At 52.7% G+C, this 23,023-nt stretch overlaps 1 protein-coding gene across 5 annotated transcripts in view; it reads left to right on the top strand.

Annotated features, from left to right (window-relative positions):
- NRG2 (neuregulin 2) overlaps positions 1–23,023 on the top strand; it is a 168,931-nt gene that overhangs the window by 138,487 nt on the left and 7,421 nt on the right. The window contains exons 3-6 of one of the 5 annotated variants that reach the window (XM_011382277.2): positions 2,366–2,484; positions 10,078–10,198; positions 16,429–16,487; positions 20,405–20,428. In XM_011382277.2, the coding sequence (XP_011380579.1) occupies positions 2,366–2,484; positions 10,078–10,198; positions 16,429–16,487; positions 20,405–20,428 (323 nt within the window). Of the gene's footprint in view, positions 1–2,365; positions 2,485–10,077; positions 10,199–15,981; positions 16,059–16,428; positions 16,488–20,404; positions 20,429–23,023 lie in introns of all 5 variants that reach the window. The other 4 variants (XM_011382274.2, XM_011382278.2, XM_011382275.2 and 1 more) reach the window with 4 other exon arrangements.

The raw sequence follows: 23,023 nt of genomic DNA, 5'->3' as shown, positions 1-23,023 counted from the left end.
GGACGTGGCCGCCCAGATCCCATCTCTGCCAACAAAAAGCTAGCTGAGGAAGGAGGGGAGGGACGTCTATCACAGGGGCAGACCTGGGTCAGCACGGCGAGGGGCTACCAGGCCTGCCAGGAGGTAAGAGAGAGTCCTGAATCCTGGGGGCTAGTGAGGAGAAGAGAGTGTAGTGTGTGTCATCCCCAGCCCCTCTGGTCCTTCAGAGCCAGAGGGACCCATAGAGCCCCACCCTTCAGCTCTGACCCCAGGGCCTCTTGTGCAACTCTGGGGCCTACCTCCCTGAACTGGCAAAATCATCATACAGCTGGTACATGCAGGGGTCATTGTTCTGTCCCCTTGCCTCTTTCTAGTTCCTCAAAGGGGAGGGGCTCTCCCTGAGCCCTGTGCCTCCTTTCCCCAGGCCTCACACTTTCATGTGGGAAGCCCCTCCTTCCAGGTAGCTTTTATCCCTCTGGATATCTATGAACCTAGCTCTGCCTTGCCCTGCTACATATGATGTCATATAAGGGAAGATTCTTTGAATTCAGCTGTGAGTGACAAGGAGGTTCTGACTGTGTGTCCCCTCTACCTTGACCCTGTGACCCTCAGGTGACCAACCCTCCCCCCCTCCCCACACACACACACACACTCTCTGCTTGTTTAGTGTCAGGGAAGAGCCAGTGGCCAGGAAGCAAGAGAAGCCTAGTCCCGGGCTTTGTGGCATCTAATTAGGCTAGAGCCCCGCAGGAGATGCTTTCTCAGCCAGAGGGGCTCCAAGGCTCTGTTTAATGAAGGGAACAAACTTGAACTGACAGTAGTGGGTTGTAGACAGACATCAGGCCAAGGAGACACTGACTGGCTTGAGCCAGGAAGGATAGGGGGGAGTCAGGCAGCTGTCACCATGGCATCAGTAAGGACACCATCACAGCAACAGGGTCTAATGACAAGACAACTTCATGGACCCTTGTTTGGGGGATTTGGAGTGAGTAGGTCTGGGAAGAGGCCCACTCCTAGAAACAGAGTAGGGGGCAGCCCGGGAGGCAAGTGCTCAAAGCACAGCCCCAGTAGAGATGTGGCTCAGTTTATCATCCCCTCCACACCTGTCCCAGCCTCTCTGCTCACCTCCCCTGTCCTCCTTTCCTCATTGGTTCCCTGACTCTGGTCTACACGTCTGGGCTCAGAGCATTAAAAGCTGTGCCAGTCAGTACCCTTGGACAAGTTCAAAAGCCCCTCTAGAACTCAGTTTTCCCATCTGTACTGTTCTGTCCATCTCCAGATTAGCTGTGAAGGTCAGGTCAGGCCACTAGAATAGGATCTTTTAGTTCCCTGAGGTAAGCAAGCTCCCAGCACTCAGAAGGCACTCAGTAAACATTTATTGAATGTGAATGAATGAAAGCCCTTTGGAGACACCACAGAGGGCTAATGTGAAGTCGCGGAGAGCCACAGATTGGGACTGAGAAGCCGGACACAGGTGCCGTGGGAACCAATTAGAACAGGCCCTCCCCAGGTACCTTGCATACCTAGAATGACAGGCTGCCACTTTTTTTTTTTCCTTTAGAAACGTGGAATCTTTTACATAGTTCTTACACATTGGTTATGAAAGTTTCTCAACAAAAACGAAGCCTCTTGTATCAGGCAGTGCAGAGGAGGAAGGTGGGATGTAAGGCCATCAGCCCGAGTAACAGTATGTACCTTAGATGTCGAAGCTAATAGCATATTAAAAAACATGAAATATGTAAAATAAAAGGATTTTCGTATACATCTTAATTTAAAATAATTAATGTATCAAATCCCTGTTTCAGACTTGAACCTAAATATCAAATTTAAGAGTCCAGACTAGTTACTATTACCATGGTTCTTCCCCACACGTAACACACAAACTATTAAAAATAATTTTAAGACCTTCATATTCTTAAATCTAAATTTGTGAGGTATTTCCACAGAAATCTTCCAAATAATCTTCTAAGGGAAGGCTAAGTAGCTGGTGAGCCACTGGCTGACCCGTTGGGAGTGTGGGGGAAAACACCAGGACTGGGGGAGGGGCACTGAAAGAAGAGGAGGGAGGTGGCCATGTGACTTCCTAAGGGATCCCCAGAAAAATAGCTGCAAATAAGGCCCAGCCCTGGAAAAGTAGATGTGGGGATTCATAGATTTAGAACATATGTGTAGCCACTAGCCCCACCCTGTGTTCTCTCGAGTGCCCAGGTCTCCCTCCAGCTCCAGGGACTCAGTGTTCCACCCAGACCCCAGACTCTACTTCCCATCCACCCTGCACAGCCACTGCGGCTTATGGGAGACGTGACCGCTGGGTGACCGCTGGGGAGCCACAGCCAGCCTGGACCCTGGCTCACACGTCTCCCCCTCTTATTCTCTCCCTAACCAGAAAGAACTCACGACTGCAGTTCAACAAGGTGAAGATGGAGGATGCCGGGGAGTATGTCTGCGAGGCCGAGAACATCCTGGGGAAGGACTCGGTCAAAGGCCGGCTCCACGTCAACAGCGGTAGGTGGTCCCCTACAAAGGGAGGGGTCCTACAGGGGTTCAGTGGGGCGGGCCAGTCCCCCCACAACCCTCAGGAGGCCAGCACATGATCCGTCTTGCACTTGACCCCCCTCCCTCCTGCTGCTGCCATATCAAGCCCCGAGATCTGGGCCGATTCAGAGAAATGCAGTCGAAGCATAAATGTTTAGCTTTGTTATCTGGGCCTGGAAGAGCCGCCAGCTCTCATTTTAAATACCCTAAAAACTAAATATTTTGAAATCAAGAGGTGGGGGTGGGGGAAGGATATTTTTAGAAGGTAATTATGGGAGGCTAGGCTGCCAGGAACTGGGCTCCAGGGAGAGGCAGGCCCAGGATATGTGTGCGAGCTGCCTGCCTGTTGCCTGTCGCTTTGCTAGGCACCCACGTGCAGGCAGCTGTCCTCACAGCGCCAAGGTAGGAGGCTCGTGTGTCTTTGGCCCCGGGGACAGCTTCTGTTCAGTGATGACAGGCCTCTTCCCACATGTCATCCTCTCTCTTGAAAACTTATAAGGTCAAGAGCTCAGGTCACCCTATTGTCCCCTCTCTGCAGTGGCGGGTCCAGCTCGAGTATGGAGGCTGCCTCCTGCTAGGCTGTGCCCTCTGGCCCTAGTCATTTCCTTTGACTGGGGAGGCACCAGAACTGCCTGTCCTCAGGCTGCACCCCTCAACTCTAGCGGTTGCACAGGCCTCTTCCCTCCTCCTGACAGCCACAGAGTGAGCATACCATTTGGTTCTCTGGTTATTTGGGTTCACTTCCAACTCCTGCCTTGTCATAGATTCTAATCCTGTATCTGTCGTCACCCACCTGTATTTCCACCATAGAGCCTTCTAGGTCTTTCTAAACCTAACGTTGTGGAACATCCTCTGTCCTGAGCCCTGCCTTTGGAGGAAGACCCAACTCAGACCCTGTCTGCCCTGTGTTATGAGGGACCCCTCGCTCTCCCAGCCTTTCAGGCTCCTCCATCCCCCTTACTACTGTAGCAATTGGGTCCTGGTCAGGCTTCTTTCTGGATCTTGCTCACGCGTGTCCTTTACATTCCAATCTAACCTCAGGAGCAACCTTGGCCCAGGTTTCATCCCTATTTACCTGAACCAAAGCAAAAGCCTCATAAGACACTTATCCTGTCATGCACCCACCCCATGGAGCCACAAAGACTTTGTCCCATAGCCCAGCTCTCAAGGAAAGGTACAAATGATCTTTCCAACCCTGACTGCAGCTAGTCCCTTACATCTCATTCTTATTCTTCCTCCCACACCATCTCGCCCAGTCAGCCTTCCTCCTTGACCACTCCAACCTATCACAGTACCACTCCCAGCTCAGGCCCCATCCCTGGGCCACTTCTTGGCCAATCGTGGTCTTCGTGTATCTCTTGAATGCTAGCCTTCGATGATTCTTCAACTCTCATACTGTTGCTGAGCTTCCTCTGTGGGTGTGGCCTCCCCAGTGGAATGATGAGCCTGAGAGTGGGAGAGCAGGGGTGATGCCTTCTCCCCAGGAGTTGCAATAAACTACAGTCACTGAGAGCATGCTCTGTGCCAGGCTTCCCATTATCTCTTGAGCCCTTACTCAAGGCCATGATGTATTTTATAAATTATGAGACTGAAGGTCAGAGAGGTTAAATATTCTGCCCAAAGTCAAACCGCTGGTTAGCGATAGATCTATATAATGTGAAATTAGTTGGCAAACACTGAATCTATTCTCTCTGGGGGGCCCGCGTACCACCTTGGCCCTTGGGCCTAGCACACTGCCGGGTTCATAGCAGGCATCTGGGAAATATTATATAAAAGGACTTAGAACCTGCTACAAGTTCTTTAACTGCCTCCACCATGCCCCAGGTTGGGCATGGTTGCTGTGGGGGTACCTGGGCCCCCCACTCATCCCAACCTGCTCCAAGCCTGGGAACATGGGCCTCCCAGGAGTCCAGCACCTGCCACCTCAGCCAGAGTGGGCAGACAGTCTCAGGTCCACTTTGGATTTGAGGTGTCCTGTTTTATTATTCAAGACTTTCTTGGTTAGAACTGACAAAAACCCAACTTAAAACTACCTGAAGCAATGTATTTATTGGCTTATGAAACCGAGACATCCAGAGGTAGGACTGGCCCTAGACGCAGAGCAGGGGTCAGGACGCTCTCTCCCACTGGTGTTGGCTTCATTCTCCCCTACTGGAAAATGGGCTTCTCCCTTGTTTGGGGAATGGATTGGGGAGAGGAGGCCATGGCTTCAGACAGCTCCAGATTTACATCATCCCAACTCGACACCCAGAGATAGCTTTGTCTCTGTCTATTTAGTCACAGGGATGGATTCCGACTGCCCCTGCTTAGGTGATGTGCCTCACTTGGCCCAGTCACTGTGCTCAGGGGGATGGGTGCCATCCTTGCCAGGCCTCTAAGTGTGCAGAGGGGATACTGAGAGGCAGAGGATTATGAGTGTGGCCCTGCCAGAACTATGGCGGGAGGCGGCGGGGGGTGGGGGAAGAACCTTCCCTAGAGGCTTGCTGTTAGCAGAGGAGGAGGGAATGGTTCCCAGGCAGAAAACCACATTAGTGCCCTCTTGCCTTTACAGGGCTTAGGGCCTGAGCCTGGGGACTGTTGTGAGAACCCCTCAGATAAGATGCAACCCACCCCCCCATGCAGGCTCTGGTCAGCCCTCAGCAGCCCAAGTTCTGATCAGTTTGGGAGCCAGTGAAGCTTTGGGCTGGCCCTGAGGGCTTCCCACAGGGTTCCTTGCCTCCTGTCCCTCCAGGCTAGCAGGAGCGTGGCAGGGCAGAGTGGTGAAAAGAGTTCAGAGCTTTGGTCCCAGCTTTGCAGTGCAACCCTGAGCGAGTTATTCCACCTCCCTAGCCTTAGGTCTTCCTATCTGAAGCAGAGCTAGATGATCTCTAGGCTCCTTCTACCTTGCTCATAGATAAACCTCTGGGATTCTGAGTTTGATGCTGAGGCTAACATCCTGTGCACCTAGCCACCACACTACACACACACACACGTGTGTGCACGCACACGCACACATACACACACCACATCATATCACACCTCTTCTGTTGCCCTGTTGAGTCCATGACAGGCAAGAGCCTACCCTTGAAATGGGGAGATGAACAGGGCCACTGCAGGGGAGGTCATTTTCCCAGCAGAGATGCTCAGGCTTCCTGTTTACCCATGGAACCCAGAAGACCTGCAGCAACCACACCCTGGGGAGGCAGGTAGAGGGCGGGTAGTGGGCAGCTGTGCCTGCCCCCCTCTGACACATCCCAAGGTGGGTTGGCTTGGCCCGCCTGGGCCCCAGGGTAGCCAGGGCTAGTAGGTGGGGAGGCCAGAAGAGGGCATGAGAGGGCTGGCAAGGAGCAGTGGCTGCTCAAGGGGCATCGCGGTGGCTCTTGGCTGCCTAGTGTAGCTCTGTTCTGGTGAGGCTCAATTCTCCTTCCCCACATCACAGCACACCCTTCACAGCTCAGCCAGCTCACAAGAGGCTGCGTTCCTGAGTTGGCTGGGATGAAGAGGAGTCGGCAAGAAGTTTGTGGTGCTTTTAACAAAACAATCTGCTTGGTCCAACCCACTTTTGAGTTAGAGAAACTAGCTGCCTCATCCCCAGGGGAAAGAGAACTTGGAAATGTCCTGGTGGCTGTACCAGTTCCGGGATGTCAGGCTAGGCCTGTTTTCACCCAGAGGGCAGCAGGTTCGACCCGAAGTGTCACAGGACCATGGAAGCCCTGGAGAGGTTTCTGGGCCTGTTCCTTACCTGGGGGCTTAAAAAGACTAGCTGTTTAATCACATACACATGCAAGGATGCGCACGTGCGTGCGTGCACATACACACATGCAGTAAGACCTTACTCAGCAAGATCTTGTTCTGAGCTCTGGGGAGTTACTGTCTGGGCTCCCACCAAAGTTCTTTAAATGACAGAAGCTAAAACCTGAACTCAAAGCATCTGCCTGTTCTAACACACTGAAGAAAAAGTATAGACAACTTTACCAAAGGGAAAGGGGGCATTTGGGCAGGCAGGAGAGGAGCCTCGATGGATGAAGAGACTCTTGATCTGGGCCTTGAAAGATAAGCAGAGGTTTTTCCATGAGCAAGAGAGAAAAACAATTACAGCAGCTGGCAGCAGGGAGAGCCTCCCCACAGCATCAGCTTCTCTCCTGACCCACTCTCCCTTCAGGTCCCTCATAAACCCACTCACACCAGGACATTATGGCTAATAGAGGCTTCCTGGGTTTACCCTGCCCGAGCATTTTTTCAATTCATTTTTTGAGGCCTAATTTACATACCATAAAATGCACTCTTTTAAAAGTATACAATTCAGTGGCTTTTTTGTATATTCACAAAGTTGGATAGTCTTCACCAATAATTCTAAAACATTTTCATCACCTCAAAAAGAAACCCTAGACCCATCAGCAGTCACTCCCCATTTCTTCCTCCCCTAGCTCTTGGCAACCACTAATCTTCTTTCTGTCTCTACGCATTTACTTATTGACATTTTATATAAATGGAATCATGCAATACGTGGCCTTTCATTAGTAGTTTCTTCCACTTCATATAATACTTTCATGGTTTATCTATGTTGTAGCATGTATCAGTACTTCTTTCTTTTTATGGCTGAATAATATTCCACAGTATAGATATACCACATTTTGTTTATCCATTCATCATTTTGGGTTGTTGGGTCATTCGAGTTGTTTGAGCTGTTATGAATAATGCTGCTGTATCATTCGTGTACAGGTTTTCGGTTATCTCAGGTATATACCTAGGACTGGGATTGTTCCATGTTTAATTTTTCGAGGACCCTCCAGACTGTGTTTCAAAGTGGTCGTGCCATTTTACATTCCCACTGGCAATGTATGATGGTTCTAATTTCTCCTCATCTTCACTTGTTATCATCCATCCTTTTTGATTACAGCCATCCAAGTTGGTGTGAAATGGTATCTCACTGTGGTTTTGATTGTCATTTCTCTGATGACCTCCCAGGAATATTTGCATTTCAATAGGAGACAATGCTTTAATCTACAGAAAAGTTATCTTATCAGCCAAGGTTCAGGAGTGAACAAGACAGACATGGCTCCTGCCTGAATGGATCTTACATTCTAAGGGAGGGGCTAAGCTTTAAACAGCTAGTAATTGCAGAACTAACCATTTAATTATATTAGAATCAGTATGACAAGTACATGTGTATGAAGCTAAGAGAAGGAGTAAGGAGGAGCCTGAACAGCCTTCTCTGAGACACTGATATTTTGAAAGTCCTGGACAGGAAGGTACTTGGCTTGTTAGATGAGCCGGATTAAGCCAGTGTAGTCTGAATATACTGCAAGAGAGGGACAGAACATGAAGTGGGAGAGGTGGGGAGGCCCAGATTAGGCCTGGGAGGGGTGGAGGGACTCTATTCTGAGTACAAATAGAAGCCATTGGTGGTTTTGATCATGAAAGTGATTGATCAATTTACATATTTTAAAGACCACTTTGGTAGCTGCAAAGTAAAAAAGTTAGAGATGAAGGCAAGGGTGAGGGCAGAAAGATCAGTGAGGAATCTATTGTGCTCATGCACCAGCGAGACCATGGCCTGGGCTGAGGAGGCAGGAGAGAGACATGGATGGAGCCTTGTGAGGAGGTAAAAAGGCAGCCTTCGGTGACATATGGCAGGGGGAACAAAAGAGGCCAAGAATCAAAGATGCCCTGTAGGTCATAGGTTTGTGCTGTGAAGTCACTGGTGACCACGACTGGAGGAGCACGTGGCTGGGCAGGTGATTGGCAGCTGAGTTTGGGGTGGCTCGGAGCCATCCCAGTGGAGGTAACAAGGGAGCAGCCAGACTCTCCAATTTGGAGTCCAAATGTGTCATCTTCACTTCCCCAAACATGGGAGAACACAGTGAGGAAATACAGGTATGCTGACGAGGGTGTACAGACATGTTGCCTTGTGAAGGCCCTGCCATCATGGGTGTGACCTTAAGGTACTTATTTCTAAGGTGGAAAGGGTTATGGTCACTTCCTCCCACACCCTCTGTGACCAGCTCCCCAACTGGCCTCCCTTTTAGCCTTTCTGGGGCCCTAGTCCCCATGACAACATGGTTCTGGCATCCCAAGCCAAAGCATCCCAGCTGGGGCCCCGTCTTCCCGCAGGAGTTTCCTACTGCCTCCCAAGGCCTCTATGAGCACAGTTGACAGCTATGGTTCCTGCCACCATCTTTGCTGCTGTCTGCTGCTCACTTAGTGCTACAGTGGACAGGCTCTGCCACTCGTGACTGCAGTAGAAGCCAAGCTGAGCCTGGCAGGTCCAGGCCGAGATTTCTCTGGCTTAGCCAAGGCTCACAAGAAGACCCAGGCCTGTGGCCTACATCAGTTTTGTGTTCATCTGCTTATGTCAAGCTTTGGTGCTGACATGCTCTTCCACGAGGGACTGGCTGGCTGGCAAGAATGCTCAATCAGGCATCAGGAGTTCAGAGGTCTTGTCACAACACACATCATAACTCTGGGCAGGCACTTCCCTGCTCTCTTTCCTCACTCTCCCTTGGCAGTGTAACCAAAGGGCAGAACAACCTCTAGCGTCCTTCCAGCAACGGGATTTTATAACTAACAGGCATGGTCACCTCAGCTGTTTCTCTTCTCTGTCCCTTTCTTAGTTCCCTGGGTCTCAGTGACCCAGAATTGGGACGGAGACCAGCAAGAGGCCTCTCTCAGCCAGCATGTGGGTCCCAGCTGGGTGTAGGGTTGAGCGTAGGCAGGATACCTCAGCAGGGGTGGGGCTTAAGGATGCCAGACCAGCAGCAGGCATGATGCGGAGGGGAAGGTGGGAGCTGGCCCTGCCCGCTGGGTTTTATCAGCCAGCTCCTCAGACATATACAGAGGACGCGCTGTGTATACACTCCCCGTCCCCGCGCTCCATCTGTCTCCCCACACGTCTAAACACTAGGGGCGCGGAGTGCCTGCTGTCCTCCTCCTTTCACCCCTCATCACTTAGGGGGGTGGTAGAGACTCGATATCCCTGAGGAGACAGGACCAGCCAAGGTAGAATGTGTCACCTCAGTCAGGAGGCCGCTGCTGGGTGAGAGTGAGGCCCTGAGAGCCCCAGAGGCTGGGGTGGGCGGAGCAGGAACCCCTTTCTGGCGACCCGATCTGGATATGCAGCCCAAGGGGTTAGCTTACAGATGGAAACTGGCATTCAAGTCGAGAATTTTCACTTGAAACCAGCTTTCCAGATGCCATCCCACGGGAGAGCAGAGCTTTAGTTATTTTCATTTATCAGATGGAGCTGATCAATCAGATATATAGTCTGGGTTAACAGCGTTCAAGCCCAGTCTTACAGAGGGAGCAGTTTTTGCTAGCCTCTCGCCCCCTCCAAGAACAGAAAATCTTCCTGGCCTTTGGAGGATTGCCCAGAGCACGGGTGTGGGGTGGAACTAGGCAGATGGTCAGAGCTCATGGTGGCCTCCCCTTTGCCTTAGTGACTGGGAGGGACCCCCAGACCTTCCCTCTCCAGCCACCCCTACAGTCTCTAACCTTCCAGCTTTGAGATGGGTCCTGAAGGAGGTGATGCCTGGGGCCCAGAGGTGGTCTCAGTACGTTACTGGCACATATCTCTCATACCTCTAGTGAGCACCACTCTGTCATCCTGGTCAGGACATGCCCGGAAGTGCAACGAGAGTGCCAAGTCCTACTGTGTCAATGGAGGTGTCTGCTACTACATCGAGGGCATCAACCAGCTCTCCTGCAAGTAAGTGACCGGTGGGGGTGGGCCTGGGGGCTAGAACAGGGTGAGAGAGGGCAGAAGTGGTGGGCTCTAAGAAAAGTGGGCTTCCAGACACTGAGAAGTGGTCCCCAAGGGGTATAGACAGGGAGGTTTTATCCACTTTCTGGAATAGAGGGAGAGGTAAGCGCTAAAGGGCTCAGGGCTTCTGCAGTTCGTTCCGCAGGCTCCTACTCGCCCCATCTCCCGGTGTCCGCTCTTTCACCAATACCTTTTAGGGGGATGGGGATGCCAGTCTATGACTGGGCATTGAGTTTTCTCTCTCTCCCAGGATGTGTCTTCCCCAGATGTGAAGAGCATGGCAGGGTCAGGCAGAGCATGAGTCCCGAGCCCTTGGTAGCTGAGAGTCTGCTCTTGGAGCCTTAATGGGAGAAGAGGGCTCCAGCCTCAGTGCTCACCTCAGGACCAGCTGGACCCCAGTGTCCAGATCTGCCCTGGGCGCTGCCTGTGCTCCTTCATTTCCTAGCCCCTCTCTATGGGGTGAAGGGACACCAGCAGGGCCACCACTCTGGGTGTGGCCCAATGGGGGAAGTCACGGTTGAGGAGAAGCTCAAGCTGGGGCTTCTCTGCCTCCCTAAGGGCCAGGGCCTACTCTCCAGCAGGCCCTCCCAGGAGCTTAGCAAACGGGACAGGTGGGAGCATAGTAATCAGGGAGGGCTCGTTCAGGCCCAGCCAGATCTTCTGGAAAGCTGGGCCCACAGCACCCCCTTGACAGATTCTCTGATGGGTGAACAGGATGGGGAGGAGGTGTTTGGTGAAGGCAGCACAGGTTCTGGCTGGATCCTGAAGAGGAGTGGGAGGGAAGCCTAGTGAACAACTTTGGGTTTTCAAAGCAGCCCAAGCCTAGGGCCTGGCAAGGTGCCAAAGCTGCCCCATTCCCATGGCATCTGGGCAAAGGCCACCAGAGTATCGATGGAGGTTCAGAGAGAGGCATTTGCCTTCCCCAAAGACAAAGTCAGATTCAGCGCTCCTCAGCTCTCCTGCTCTCCCTCCTGACTATAGCCTTAGCCAAGACTTTTAAAGACCAGCCCACCACACAAAGTGATAGTGAGGGGCTGTGCCTCCTTCACACTCTTCCCTCAGTGTGCAGCTAGCTGGGCCTGGACTGTCAGGCTGGTCTGTGCCTCTCGACCCAGCTGGCCTCCTTTGCCGGCTCCCTTCCCCATCCCACCCTCTACCTGCTGCCATCCCCTCCCCGACCTCCCCCATCCCGAATCTCAGGGGACAGTCCCAACAGAAACAGCAGGCCCCCTAGGGAAGTCCTCAGCCCAGACTCAGCCCCTCATCTTTTCCCTCTTTCTGCCTCTAGGAGGCTGCCACATTAATGCTACAGACCCTGGGGAACATTCTAGCCTTGATAACGCTTTGAGCTCTTTCAAATATACCTATAGAAACTCATAAGGGTTCTGGAACAACTCACAGAGAAAGCCCAGCCTTACACCCCCTTCTTGTCCACCCCCAACACACACACACACCAGGCTTTTCTGCCCTAGCCCCTTAGACCCTGGAACCTTGAAGAGAATCTAGCAATGCCACTGAAATCATCCCTGGCTCCAGGCAGGGAAGGTTTCAGCCACCCAGGACAGGTGCCAGGGCTGAGGAGAACCATGGGGACCCAGAACTCCAGTGCCAGAGAGTTTAGTGCGGGAAAGAGAGTGATGAGCTAAAGGGTTTCCAGAGGGCCCTGCCATCAAGGCTGTGTCCCTCTGCGTCCCACCCAGCTACACCTGAGAAGAATAGAGGGCAGGAGCCTGAGCCACTGTGAAGATGGTGTCCTGTTTCCCCTCCCCCCAGGCAACTGGGGGGTCCCTGCTTAGCACTTGAACTTGGTACCCAGGGCCACCGCCCCCCATGTCAACCCTCCCTGGAACCCACTTCCCTGACTCCCTGAGCCCTCAGGGGAGAGGGGGCAGCCCTGGTGGGGATTGCAGCCAGGAGGGCAGGTCCTCAGAGCTGTGCTGGAGAAGGACAGGGGGGAGGGGGGCCGGGCAGAGCCCAGAGGCCATTCTGGGGGCGGGCGAGTAGGGAGGGAAGGGAGGCAGGCCTCTTGGGATTCCTGATGACACCTGAATGGAATACAAAGGAGAGAACTCAGGAACGGGACTCACGTCTTACCATTTGTGCTGTTTGTTTACTTTTTATTTTGATTTTTTTGCATTTCCGCTTAGCTTGGATAATGAAACTAGACTGGTCAGTTTCATTCCAGTTTCTATAAAAATCAGTTTTCCTTCCTGGTTTTCTGACACTTGTTGTTGTGTATTGGTTCAGAGCCCTGCCGGGGGTGTTGGAAAGCAGGCACACTCCGTCCCTCCTGTTTTTCTGGAATTCAGAGCCAAAAGAAACAGTGTCACTGATACTGAATTTTGTTTAAAAAAGGAAAAGTTAAGGGGATTTGAAAATGGGGGTCCAAATCAAGGGGACTGCTTCCTGTCCGGGCCAGACAGGGGCCTCTGCACCTCCTCTTGCTGCTTTCTCCTCTTCTCTCCGTGTTTTTGTAGAGCACGGTTGGTGCGTGACTCTTGGGGACTGGTTCAGGGGATGATGACAGAACAAGACTCTCTTTCCAGCCCTGTGCACATACCAGCGGCATGCCTCCCTTTCCCATCAGCTCATCCCCCTTCTGCTCCCCCACCCCGTTGTCAGGTGATTCTCCCATCCCATACCCCTGTGCCTGCTCATCTTCTCCACATCACCACCCCACCCCTTCATGAGGCCAGAGACCCTTCCCCTCCCTCCAGTGCCTGGGGCACACCCTCATCCTTCATTCTCCCCCTCCCCCGGGTGAGGGCAGCACACATGGCATTATCCCCAGGCTACCAAAAGGAGAAACTGAGGCCCGGGAGGTGGGGCGGGAAAATGGGGAGGCAGAGTCCCAACCTCTCTGTCACTCCAGACGCAGCCCGTGGGCTCTCCTCTCTGCCCCTCTCTCACTCCTGCTCTTCTCCAGCCCTGGGCACAGACCTTCCCATAGTCATAGCTGATGACTTAGCGGGAAGGGCTAGGGAGGCTGTTATATGCCGCTCCTTCTAAACTCTTCCCTCTGCTCCTGTGCCAGGTCGGTCCCTGAGTGGGAACTCACCCTCTACCAGCCAGCCACCCACACTGAGTTCAGACTCCACGCCTGGGTAACAGGCTAACATTGCCTGTACCCTGTTACCTGGTCCTGGGTGCAGGATGGAGAGGACTGTAGGCCCAGCCCAGAACCTTCTCTAGGGAAGCCCCAGCCTCAGGATGTGGTTCATCCTCAACAAGTGAGGCTAAGGAGAGAACAGGAGTGTCCAGGAGCCCCCCGGAAGGAGCCAGTTCCCAAAGAACAGCATGGGGTGTCAATCCTCCCCATCCCCACGTTGTGCCCACCCCCCACTGTCTTTTCTTTGGTTTAGCCAGTGGGGACACACTTTCTCAGGGCAGGAAGGTTAGGACAATATCGTACAACTCCAGGGGGCGTGTTTGTGCTGTAGACCAAGTCCATGGCGCCACCCAGAGTTGTGCAATTCAGTGGCCATGAAAGATATGAGGATACATTTAGGTTAGTCCCGGCTGGGTGTGGGATCAGGGACACAGGGGTGTGCTTAGTTATCATTGGTCTCCAAGAGCCATGAGACAGCACCCCAGACTGTCAGCATTGGGAATGGACTTCTCTTTGTCTCCTCCAGCCCCTGCACTCCCCGGTTTTCTCTCACTCACACACACACACACACACACACACACACACACACACAGGTTTTCCCTGTCTCCAAGAAGAGCCGGGCTAATCTCAGACATTGGACACAGACAAACCTATCTCTTTCTTCTTCCTTCGCAAATTCCAAGAGTCATTTTGGCAACTTCCTAGGTCTTTATCCTCTGCTCCCAAAGGTGCTGCTGCTTGAAAAATCACTTCTCCCCTTCTAGTCCCCATCCCAAGTAGACTTCAGTTTCTGAGAGCTGAGGAAGAAGAGCTGAGCCTGACTAGAGCTGGTTGGGAAGCCTTAGCCACGACCTCCATCTTCCTGGGCTGGGATGATTGGGGATGAGGGCCAGGGATCAGAGCAGGATGTGTTGACAAGGTGGTAGCCTGCTCCTCTGAGCCACCCTGTTTAACAGGATGAGCATGCATCAGCTTCATTTGTAGCCCACCCTACTTTCTCCAGACACACTTCCAGCCATCCTCCACCACCCACTGGCCAGGCACAACTGCATACACACACTGCCACCACTGTAGGACTAGCCTCCTGCCTCCCCTGAGGGAGACACCATCAAGACCAAGAGAAATTCCTACTAGCTGTTCACCAACCACTCCCGATCCTCCAGATCAGATTGGGGGCCCTGTGTCAATCACAGCCAATGGCCACCATCCCCTATAAGCTCAAGGGGCTACTGATGGTTGGTATACACTAAAATGCTAAGAGGTAGAGTACACTCACCTCATGAGGAAGTTACTCATTAATGTCAAACAGTGACCTGTTATTGAGGGGACACTGGTATTGGGCTGACCTAATTTTCTAAGGAAGAAGAGGCATAGACAGCATGGATCTATCTCTGAGTAGGGGATGGGGGCTCAGTGTGGCCCTGTCTAAATTTCTTGCTGGGGTTCAGAAAAGACTACAGGGCTGGGCATGTCTCCCAGAATCTGTAAGATAGGGACTCACTTGAGAGGAGAGTGGCAGCCAAAGAGCAGAAAGAAATGTACTTGGAGGGGAAGACAAGGTCAGGGAGATGGGAGTGGGTGGTGCATGGAAGAATAGCCCCGCCATGGCCGGGCAGGGATGGAGGAGCAGGTCATGGGGGAAAGACAGGTATCCCAGACGGCCAGTAGTCTCCAGCTATGGAACAGACTTCAGGGGCCCCAGGGAGAGCCTGCTGCAGCCCCCATTGTGGTTCTTCCCACCCGAGGCCAGACGCCTTGCCCCTGGCCTCCGCAGATCAGCTTTGGGACACTGGTAATTCCGGCTCCTCTCCAGCCTTACCTGTTCCCCACTAAGCTTCCCCATGTATATTGCTCCAGGGTAGCTGTCCTCACACCATGTTCATAAGGGTTCCGCAGAAAACAACTTCCATGGTCAAATAAGTTTGAGACATGCTAGACAGTTCAGCTCTTTCCTCCTACAAAACGTTTCATAGTCAATGTGCACTGTAACTGTACAAGGACACCTAGGAATGAATTTCCTAAACTTATTTGGCCATAGAACCCAATTCAAGAGAACAGATGAGACATCTCCAAGGTCCCTTTTGTCATGGGCACATAGTTGGGGAACAGCATTCCAGAGTTCTCCTTTGAGCTTTCTGGAGGCTGCTTCATGGATGAGAAAACCTGCCCAAGGCCCTGGAGAGAACACTTGGATAGGGCCTAGGCGTGGCTCCCCAGAACCTGGTTTTCAAAAAGGCCACCAGCACCCTGCCTGCTGACCGCCGGGCCCCAAGGAGTACAGTTCTGGCCACCTGGGGTCCCAGGCAGGTCAGAAGGGAAGGCTCAACAACCATTAGGACAATTAGGCAGTAAGTTCCCAATTTCCCTCCGCTGCTTCCCTGTATCATTCTCCTCCCTACCCCAACCCCTCCCCACTACCCACGGAGCCACATCTATTAGAGAGATTTTGAAGGAGATTTCCGAGCCCTCCACCCAGCCCCGACTCCAGCCCCTGCCGTGACGAGTGTGCCCCAGCGCCCCACTTGGTTTTCTCATTCATCACTGTGCACTTTGATTTCTAACCTGAGCCTCGCGGATGATGCCAGTTTGTTCTGTGATTTTTCCCCTTTTCCTTCTCCAGATGTCCAAACGGATTCTTCGGACAGAGATGTTTGGAGAAACTGCCTTTGCGATTGTACATGCCAGATCCTAAGCAAAGTATGTTTGAAGATACAAACACGAGTCCTTGCTCCTTAGAAAGCTTCCGGGTGCAGTCCCCCCAACGTAGGGCGTAGGGCCAGGGGTGTTGGTTGTTTTGATCTTTGGCTGTTTTGTTTTGTTTCTCTTTTTTGTATTTCGGTTTGTAAGTTCTTTTGTTTTGTTTTGTTTTGCTTTGTTTTTCATTTTTGGCCTAATCCTTGGGTTTAAAGTTCAGGGCTACAGGTAAGGGGCAGAGTGGCAAGGCCAGTACAAATGGTAACAGTGGCAAAGAACCCAGCTGGCATTGGCAGGAGCCCGTGCCGGGGTGTTGCAATGCCTGTGTCTTGCTATCCTGGCTCTCTCTTTCTGGTTTTCTTTCTTTTGGTAGGTGTCCTGTGGGATACACCGGGGACAGGTGTCAACAGTTCGCAATGGTCAACTTCTCCAGTATGTCTCTTTCTTCTATTTCTTTTCTTCCCTGGTGACTGATATTCTCCCCCTGTGGGAGGGATGGGGTCTTGCTTAGCGAGACTAGGGGGGTTCATGGGGGTGTCCTGGGCTTCTCTCAGTCCTCAGTGCTTCACCAGAAGCCTGTGCAGAGGAGACTGACACGCCCTTGCCACCCCCAACCCCCATATCGCTATACTGCCTAGGCTCAGTAACGCTGAGCTCTCCCTGCAGCCGGCTGGAGCCATGCTCAGGCCTCCTCACTGCTTCTGGGTCAGGCAGCCTGACCAGCATGGGAAGAAGTATTTGTGGAGGCCTCGCCTGGCTATGAAGGCCTGTTTGAGGATGTCAGGTCACTGATGGGGCCGGGCAGTGAGTGTGTGCACGTGTGTGCTGGTGTGCTTGAGAGAGAGAAATAAGTTCTCAGAAAGCCTTCGGGTCTGGCCAGAGTTGGTTTTGGTTTGGTTTGGGAGGAAAGGGTAGTGGGGGAGAGAAGTTGAGGGAGAACAGCCCCTAGGGCAATGGCTTCCATGTTGGCTAGAGACCGAAGACATTTATGTGGCTATGGGACGGGGTGCAGTAGGGGATGCTGAAGGTGCTAAAAGATAGAGGGACTAAGGAATCCAGGGATAATTGGTGACCCTCTCTAGGCCCTCTCTGGTCTGAGTCCCCATCCAGGTGTTCATTCCCTTCCTTTCTTCCTCTTCTGGGGTTGGAGCTTTCTGGTGTGCACAGTTTGCTGGAAAAAAAATGTGAGCCCTGCAGCAGATGGATGAGGCCGTAATTGTGGAGAGTTCTATTTGGGGCTGGAAGTAGTTCCTTCAAGTGCCACCAGGTGGAGGCGGAGCAGAGCAAAAAGCCACTGCTGGCCTTGGACTCTGTGTTTGGGCCCTGTGGTCTGTTGGCCTACAAAGCTGGACCCTGTCACCCATTTTCCAGAGCACACTTGGCCCCTGCTTGGACCACCCCCACCTCCTCCAGGGAGGACTTCTGGGTCCTATGAGGAATTAGGAACCAGACTGAAGGAGCCTGGGCATGGAGAGATAGAGCTCCAAGAGAGGCCAAGGACAAGACCCAGGAGGCCCTTTAGGTAGCCCTTGGAGAAGGAGGTTTGGGGATTTGGGTCTCAGGGTGGAGAAATGAGCCTTTCCAAACCTCCCCAGGCCACAACACAAAAGTCTAGAAATTGCCGCGCCCCACCCCGCCTCACACCCCCTCCAGGGGCCTGAAAGCCAAGACTTGGAAAGGAAAAGAGAGTCCTCAGGGGGGAAAGGACCACTTGGCCCAAATGGTAAACTATCTTAATAGAGTGTGGGAGCGAGCACTGTCCCCAGGCCCCTCCAGTTGGAGGCCAGAGAGGAAGGCTGTGGGGATAAAAGCTGTGGGCAGGGCATGTGGCCCAAGAGAATTCTCAATACGAAATTTCTACTCAATAAGACCTGTCTGAGACTCAGTGGTACCATTCCTCCTGGCTGAGTAGTAGCCAATGAACATTATAAGTAGGAGACTGTTTTCTTTACTGGGGTGGACATAGCCACAGGCCCCTTGAAATCCATCTCTAATGAAAGGGAAGCGGGGCTACCGTCCTAAGGACTAGCCAAGCCCTCAGTGACATCACCGGTCCTGCTAGCCACCACTAGTCCATCCTAAATAATACAGGCCCTTGACTCAAAGGGGAGGACGGTCAGGAGGCCCAGAAGCTGCTGCTATAGCTACTACTTGGTTTCCAGAAAAGCGATGCAGAAGAAAACTCTTAAATAGCTTTGGGAGCCCTGCTCACTTTTCCAGACACTCATCGTCCTCAGGACTAGCCAGTCCGGCCTGCCCAGAGACTCAGTAGGCAGAATCGCTATTGCTTAGCCCCAAAAGACCAGAGACCTGGCCTCCAGTCTCCCTTTTGTCTCCTAATTTGCTGTGTGACCTTGGGAAAGTCTCCTAGCACCACTGGGCCCCAGCTGCCTTATCTAACACAACAATAATCAAAAATCGGGCCCAGACAAGCTCTATGAACCACAGCCCTCTTAGTGTCCCCAGTGCTGTGGTCAGGCTGAGCTGCTCTCTCTCAGGCAGCATGGGAGCTCTCTCAACATACCCAGAGGGTCCCTGGGCCCACAGGTTTAGCTACTCAGGGAAAGTTGCTCCTCAAGGACTCTGAGTTTGTCAAGCGTGTACTGTCTGCTTAGCACAATGACCAGCACTGGGTGGCCTGGCAGAGTAGTAGACTCACTGTGCTTATGATGACTCCTACTCCAAGCAGTAGAAGAAAGATTGCAAAGAATCCACATTCAAGAATGCTCCCAACCTTGTGTTTAACAGGAGTGGAAGGGCTTGTGTTTGGAAAGACTGAGGTTCGTGCTTTGAGGGTGTGGTCTCTGCATGGAACTGGGAGTCGGAGCCCAGGATCTTCCTCGAGCCTCCTTGAGAGCTATCTTGGGCCGTGGCACAGAGCCACCCTGCTCTCCTGCCCTTTTTCAAATGCAGAACCCTCTGGAATCCCTATCAGGAAGCAGAAAGAGATCCAGGAATAGACAATGCACAGGACTTCCTGCTGATGTCCCTGTGCTCTCCTTCCTCCACAGGAGATGAGAACATCAAAACACAAGTTCACCTGCTCCCCAGTCTAGTGGAGCTTACTTTTGGGGAGGCAAGGGTGCAGGCCCTGCACCTGCACTGAGCCTCACGCTGTCTGGCATGCCCACATCTTCCCCTCACAGTGCACAGGCACTCTTGACAGATGAGCGAACAAAAACTATGACTTGCCCACATCCACACAGCAAATTAGGGACAAAACTGAGCCTCAAGGCCTGCAGACAGGTGTCGGCCACTGCATTGGAAAGGTAGGTGAGCTTTTCAAAAACACTGTTGAGATTTCTGGGCTCCCACCTGACCCTTGGTCCGGGTGATTGGTCCAGGTGATTCTGAAGCACAGCCAGGTTGCAAACCCCCCAGAGATGCCATGGTCAGGCCTGACCTCCATATAACAGATAAAAGAATGAGAGATAGGTAGGCTGGGTATGTATAGAGTCACACCCTTGGGCAAGCATGAGTGTCTACCTCGAAGGGCCCCAAAATTGCACATTTGCAACATGATTCCATTATAAAAAGTACAATTGGACCACCACTTATGGGGCTCACTTGTTCCATAAGTGAACCTTTTTGTCTCTCAAAGTTGCAGTTTGCTTCGTTGTCGTGAAATCAGTCTTAGACCCCGAGGCCCAGCCCCTGTAGGCTATTAGGGTGTTAGGGGTGTCAAGTAGAGAAGTGATCTGCCTCTTGGAGCCTCCTTCTCTCCCCACTTCTGTTCCCCACAAACTCTGAGTCTCCATGCCCAAGCTCCTAGTAGATGGGCGGGCCAGCTCGGCCTGTGGGGGCTTGATAGGAACAAGGGGGCCAGTCTGGATACCCTGCACTCTTGTTCTAAACAGAAAAAAAAAAAAAAAAAAAAGGCCCATGAATGAGATTGGGGCTGAGCAAGCTGTCTCCTGGAGGGGCTTGAAAGTGCTGAAGGCCTGGCACTGGCACTGGGAGTGGGGACTCCTTGGACCCCTGCCCCCCGCCCCACACTCACTTTTCCTCCCTGGGGACATATGCCAACTGACTTTTGCGCCTCTGCCTCCCACCAGGTACTAACCCCACAGCTCATCTCTAAAGAACCTGTCCTGCCTGCTGATCCTAACATCTCCTCTCTCCACCCCTCCCAGGGGCTCTTGGGGATAGGCTGCCAGGGAAGGGGCTCAGGAAGCCGGGAGGGGACACCACTAACCTGCTTTCACCTCACAGGCTGGCTGCTGGTGTCTGAAGAGTCCTGACCAACGTTTCTCTCTCTCTCTCTCCCGCCCTCGTCCTCCCCCATCTCTCTCTGTATCTCTCCCTCCATCCCTTTCCCTTTCTGGCCCTCCTCTCTTCTGCACTGCCAGAGCATCTTGGATTTGAACTAAAGGGTACGGAGCCTTCATTTATCACTCAGTACCATCCACATAGCCTCTCTGCAGCCTCTGACACCACGTGTGCTGGATGTTTGGCTTCTTTTCCAACACATGGAAAAGGGATAATTCCAAAAGTTTCCCCTCGCCCCATCAAGATGTCCTCTTTGGAGGAGACAAGAGGAGCTCATAAATGGCAGGGTTCCCTGTGTTTGGACTGTACCCCCAGTGTATGGTCACGCCCCCTTGCCTGGGGCCGATCACTAGGAGGCTTCTGAGAGGAAGGGCCTCCTGAGCTCTGTGCAGACTGGTGGGCTGGCCACACGAGAGACAGGCCCCTTGGAGAGCTGGTGTCCGGAAGCCACAGCACCCTGGTTTAGAGTTGTGCAGAGAGGCAACACATTCAATTCATTTAACTTTAATCCTCCTTCTTTCTCCCATTTCCATCTCCATTGCTTTTCATCCTGCACCAGGCTGGTGGCTGGGAACGCTGTTTGTCTCTGCCCCCTGCCCTGGGTCTGTATGCCAGGCTTTGCCATCTGCTTGAGGCTGTCACTCCCTCCATGATCTGTCCCCACGAGGGCACGTATGTTCATCTGTAATCAAGGGTCTAAAGCGGGCTGGCCTCTGGTGCCTGCCCTCCTGCCCGCTGGCCCCTGGAAAACACCTTCAACAGGAAGGGACTTTGAGGGGTCAATCTATCCAGCTCTCTGACTTGTGCTGGGAGGCTCTACCCTGCCTCAAGCGTCCAGACGTATTACAGCAGGGGAGATGAAGGGGTTCAGAGGGGCCAAGGCTTCAGTGGAGTCAGACCTCAGACATGATGTGGAGCCTACAGTATTCAAAGGTTGTTCTCATGGCAGGTTTGGGAAGGCCACAGTGTCCCCACCTCCCAGATGCTACCAGCTGTTCTCAGTAGAAGCTAGAGCTAAAAGTCTGTGTGTAAGAGTATGTCTCTTGACTGTGACAGGGTGGGAAGGAGAGAGGCTGAGCCTGGGTGGTATCTATGTGGTGGTGGCAGGGTGCACAGGGGTGAATCTGAGGATGTGTGTGTTGAGGGGGGTGTGAATGTGTGTATACCTTGTTAGGGATAACAAGTGTGGGATGCAAGTACGTGGAGGGGTGCAGTGCAATACCTTTGTGTTAAGAGCTGAGTGTTGCGCAGTTGGAACTGTGAGGGTGCAGTGGTGAGTGTGAGCCTATGTAAATGTGTCTGTATCTGTCATGGTGGTCTGTACATTAATTCACTCACCAACTCAACAAACATCTGTTGAACCCCGGAATTTGCCAGAGTCTGGCGATCTGGCACACAGAGTCCCTGCCCTCCCGGAGCTCAGATTCACAGAGTGAGACAGACAACAAACAAACAGGAAAGCTGTCAGGTGGTGGTAAGTGCTATCCAGAAAATTAAAGAAGGTAATGGGATAGCGCCTAGCTGGGGTGGGAGCTACTCTAGCTCAGCGGTCAGGGAAGGCTTGTCTAATGAGGTGACATTTAGTGAGATGAAAAAGTAGCCAGCCCTATAGACAGCTTGGGGAGGGTATTTGAGGCAGAGCCACAGCAAGTCAGGGGTGGTGTGGTTGGAGTGGGCTTGCCTTGTTCAATGGATGGAAAGACTCCTAGCAACTCTGGTGCAGAGCGGACATGGGGAGGAGGACCGCAGATGAGATCTAAGAGGAAGGCTGGGATCAGGTAATCTGGGGCCTCGTAGGCCATGGTCAGGCTTTGGGTTGTATTCAAGTTGCAGTGGGAAGCCATTGTGAGTTTTTAAGCAGGAAGTAAAAGATCTGCTTTATGTTTTTAAATCAGTGTGGCTTTTAGATGGAGAACAGACTGGGTCAGGGGACAGGATGGGGAGGAGTAGAAGCAGAGAAACCAGTTAAAAGGTGACCAGCCCATCCAGGTGAGAGATGGCATCATCTTGAACTAAGCCGGAAGCAGGGGAAATGGTTAAGAAGTAGTCAGATCCAGGACCTGCTTGGGAGGTAGAACTGAGAGGACTTGCTGATGGACCAGGTACCAGGGAAGGTGAGAAGAAAGGGAGTAATCAGGAATGATTCCAAGGTTCGGGGCCTGAGCAACAAGAAAGGTGGTGCCGCTACTGAAGAGATGGGGAGAGCAGGGAGCAGGTTCGGAGGAGGGTGGGGGTCACTGCTTGTGTCGGGCCATGGCCCTTGAATGTGGGACTCTGGAGCTCAGGGAGAAGCCAGGGCAGGAGATAGAAATTTGAGAGTTTGCTGCACACCGATGGCATTTAAAGTCGGAGTCTGGGTGGGATCACTAAAGGAGAGAGGGCAGGTGGAGGAAAGGAAGAGCTCTGGGCCCTTCTGCCTGTAGCCCACAGAGAAGGGGGAAAAGCCACAACGGAGGCAGAGACATCAGTGAAGGAGGAGGAAACCTGGGAGAGAACAGGAGTGGGCCCAGCAGAGGGAGTCAGCTGAGAGGTTGTCCATGACCATGGCCAGAGTGGTCTCAGAGGAGTGATGGAGACAGATGTCTGACTGAAGGGGACCTAGGGGCGGACGGGGATGAGAACTGGAGTCAGGACATGGGCCACAGAGCCCCAAAATGGGGGCCTGATGTGGAGGGCTGTTTGTTTAAGACTCCACACGA

This window comes from Pteropus vampyrus, unplaced genomic scaffold (genome assembly GCF_000151845.1).
Source record: "Pteropus vampyrus isolate Shadow unplaced genomic scaffold, Pvam_2.0 Scaffold470, whole genome shotgun sequence".
Taxonomy (NCBI): Eukaryota; Metazoa; Chordata; class Mammalia; order Chiroptera; family Pteropodidae; genus Pteropus; species Pteropus vampyrus.
This window is presented reverse-complemented; position numbering and strand designations above follow the sequence as displayed.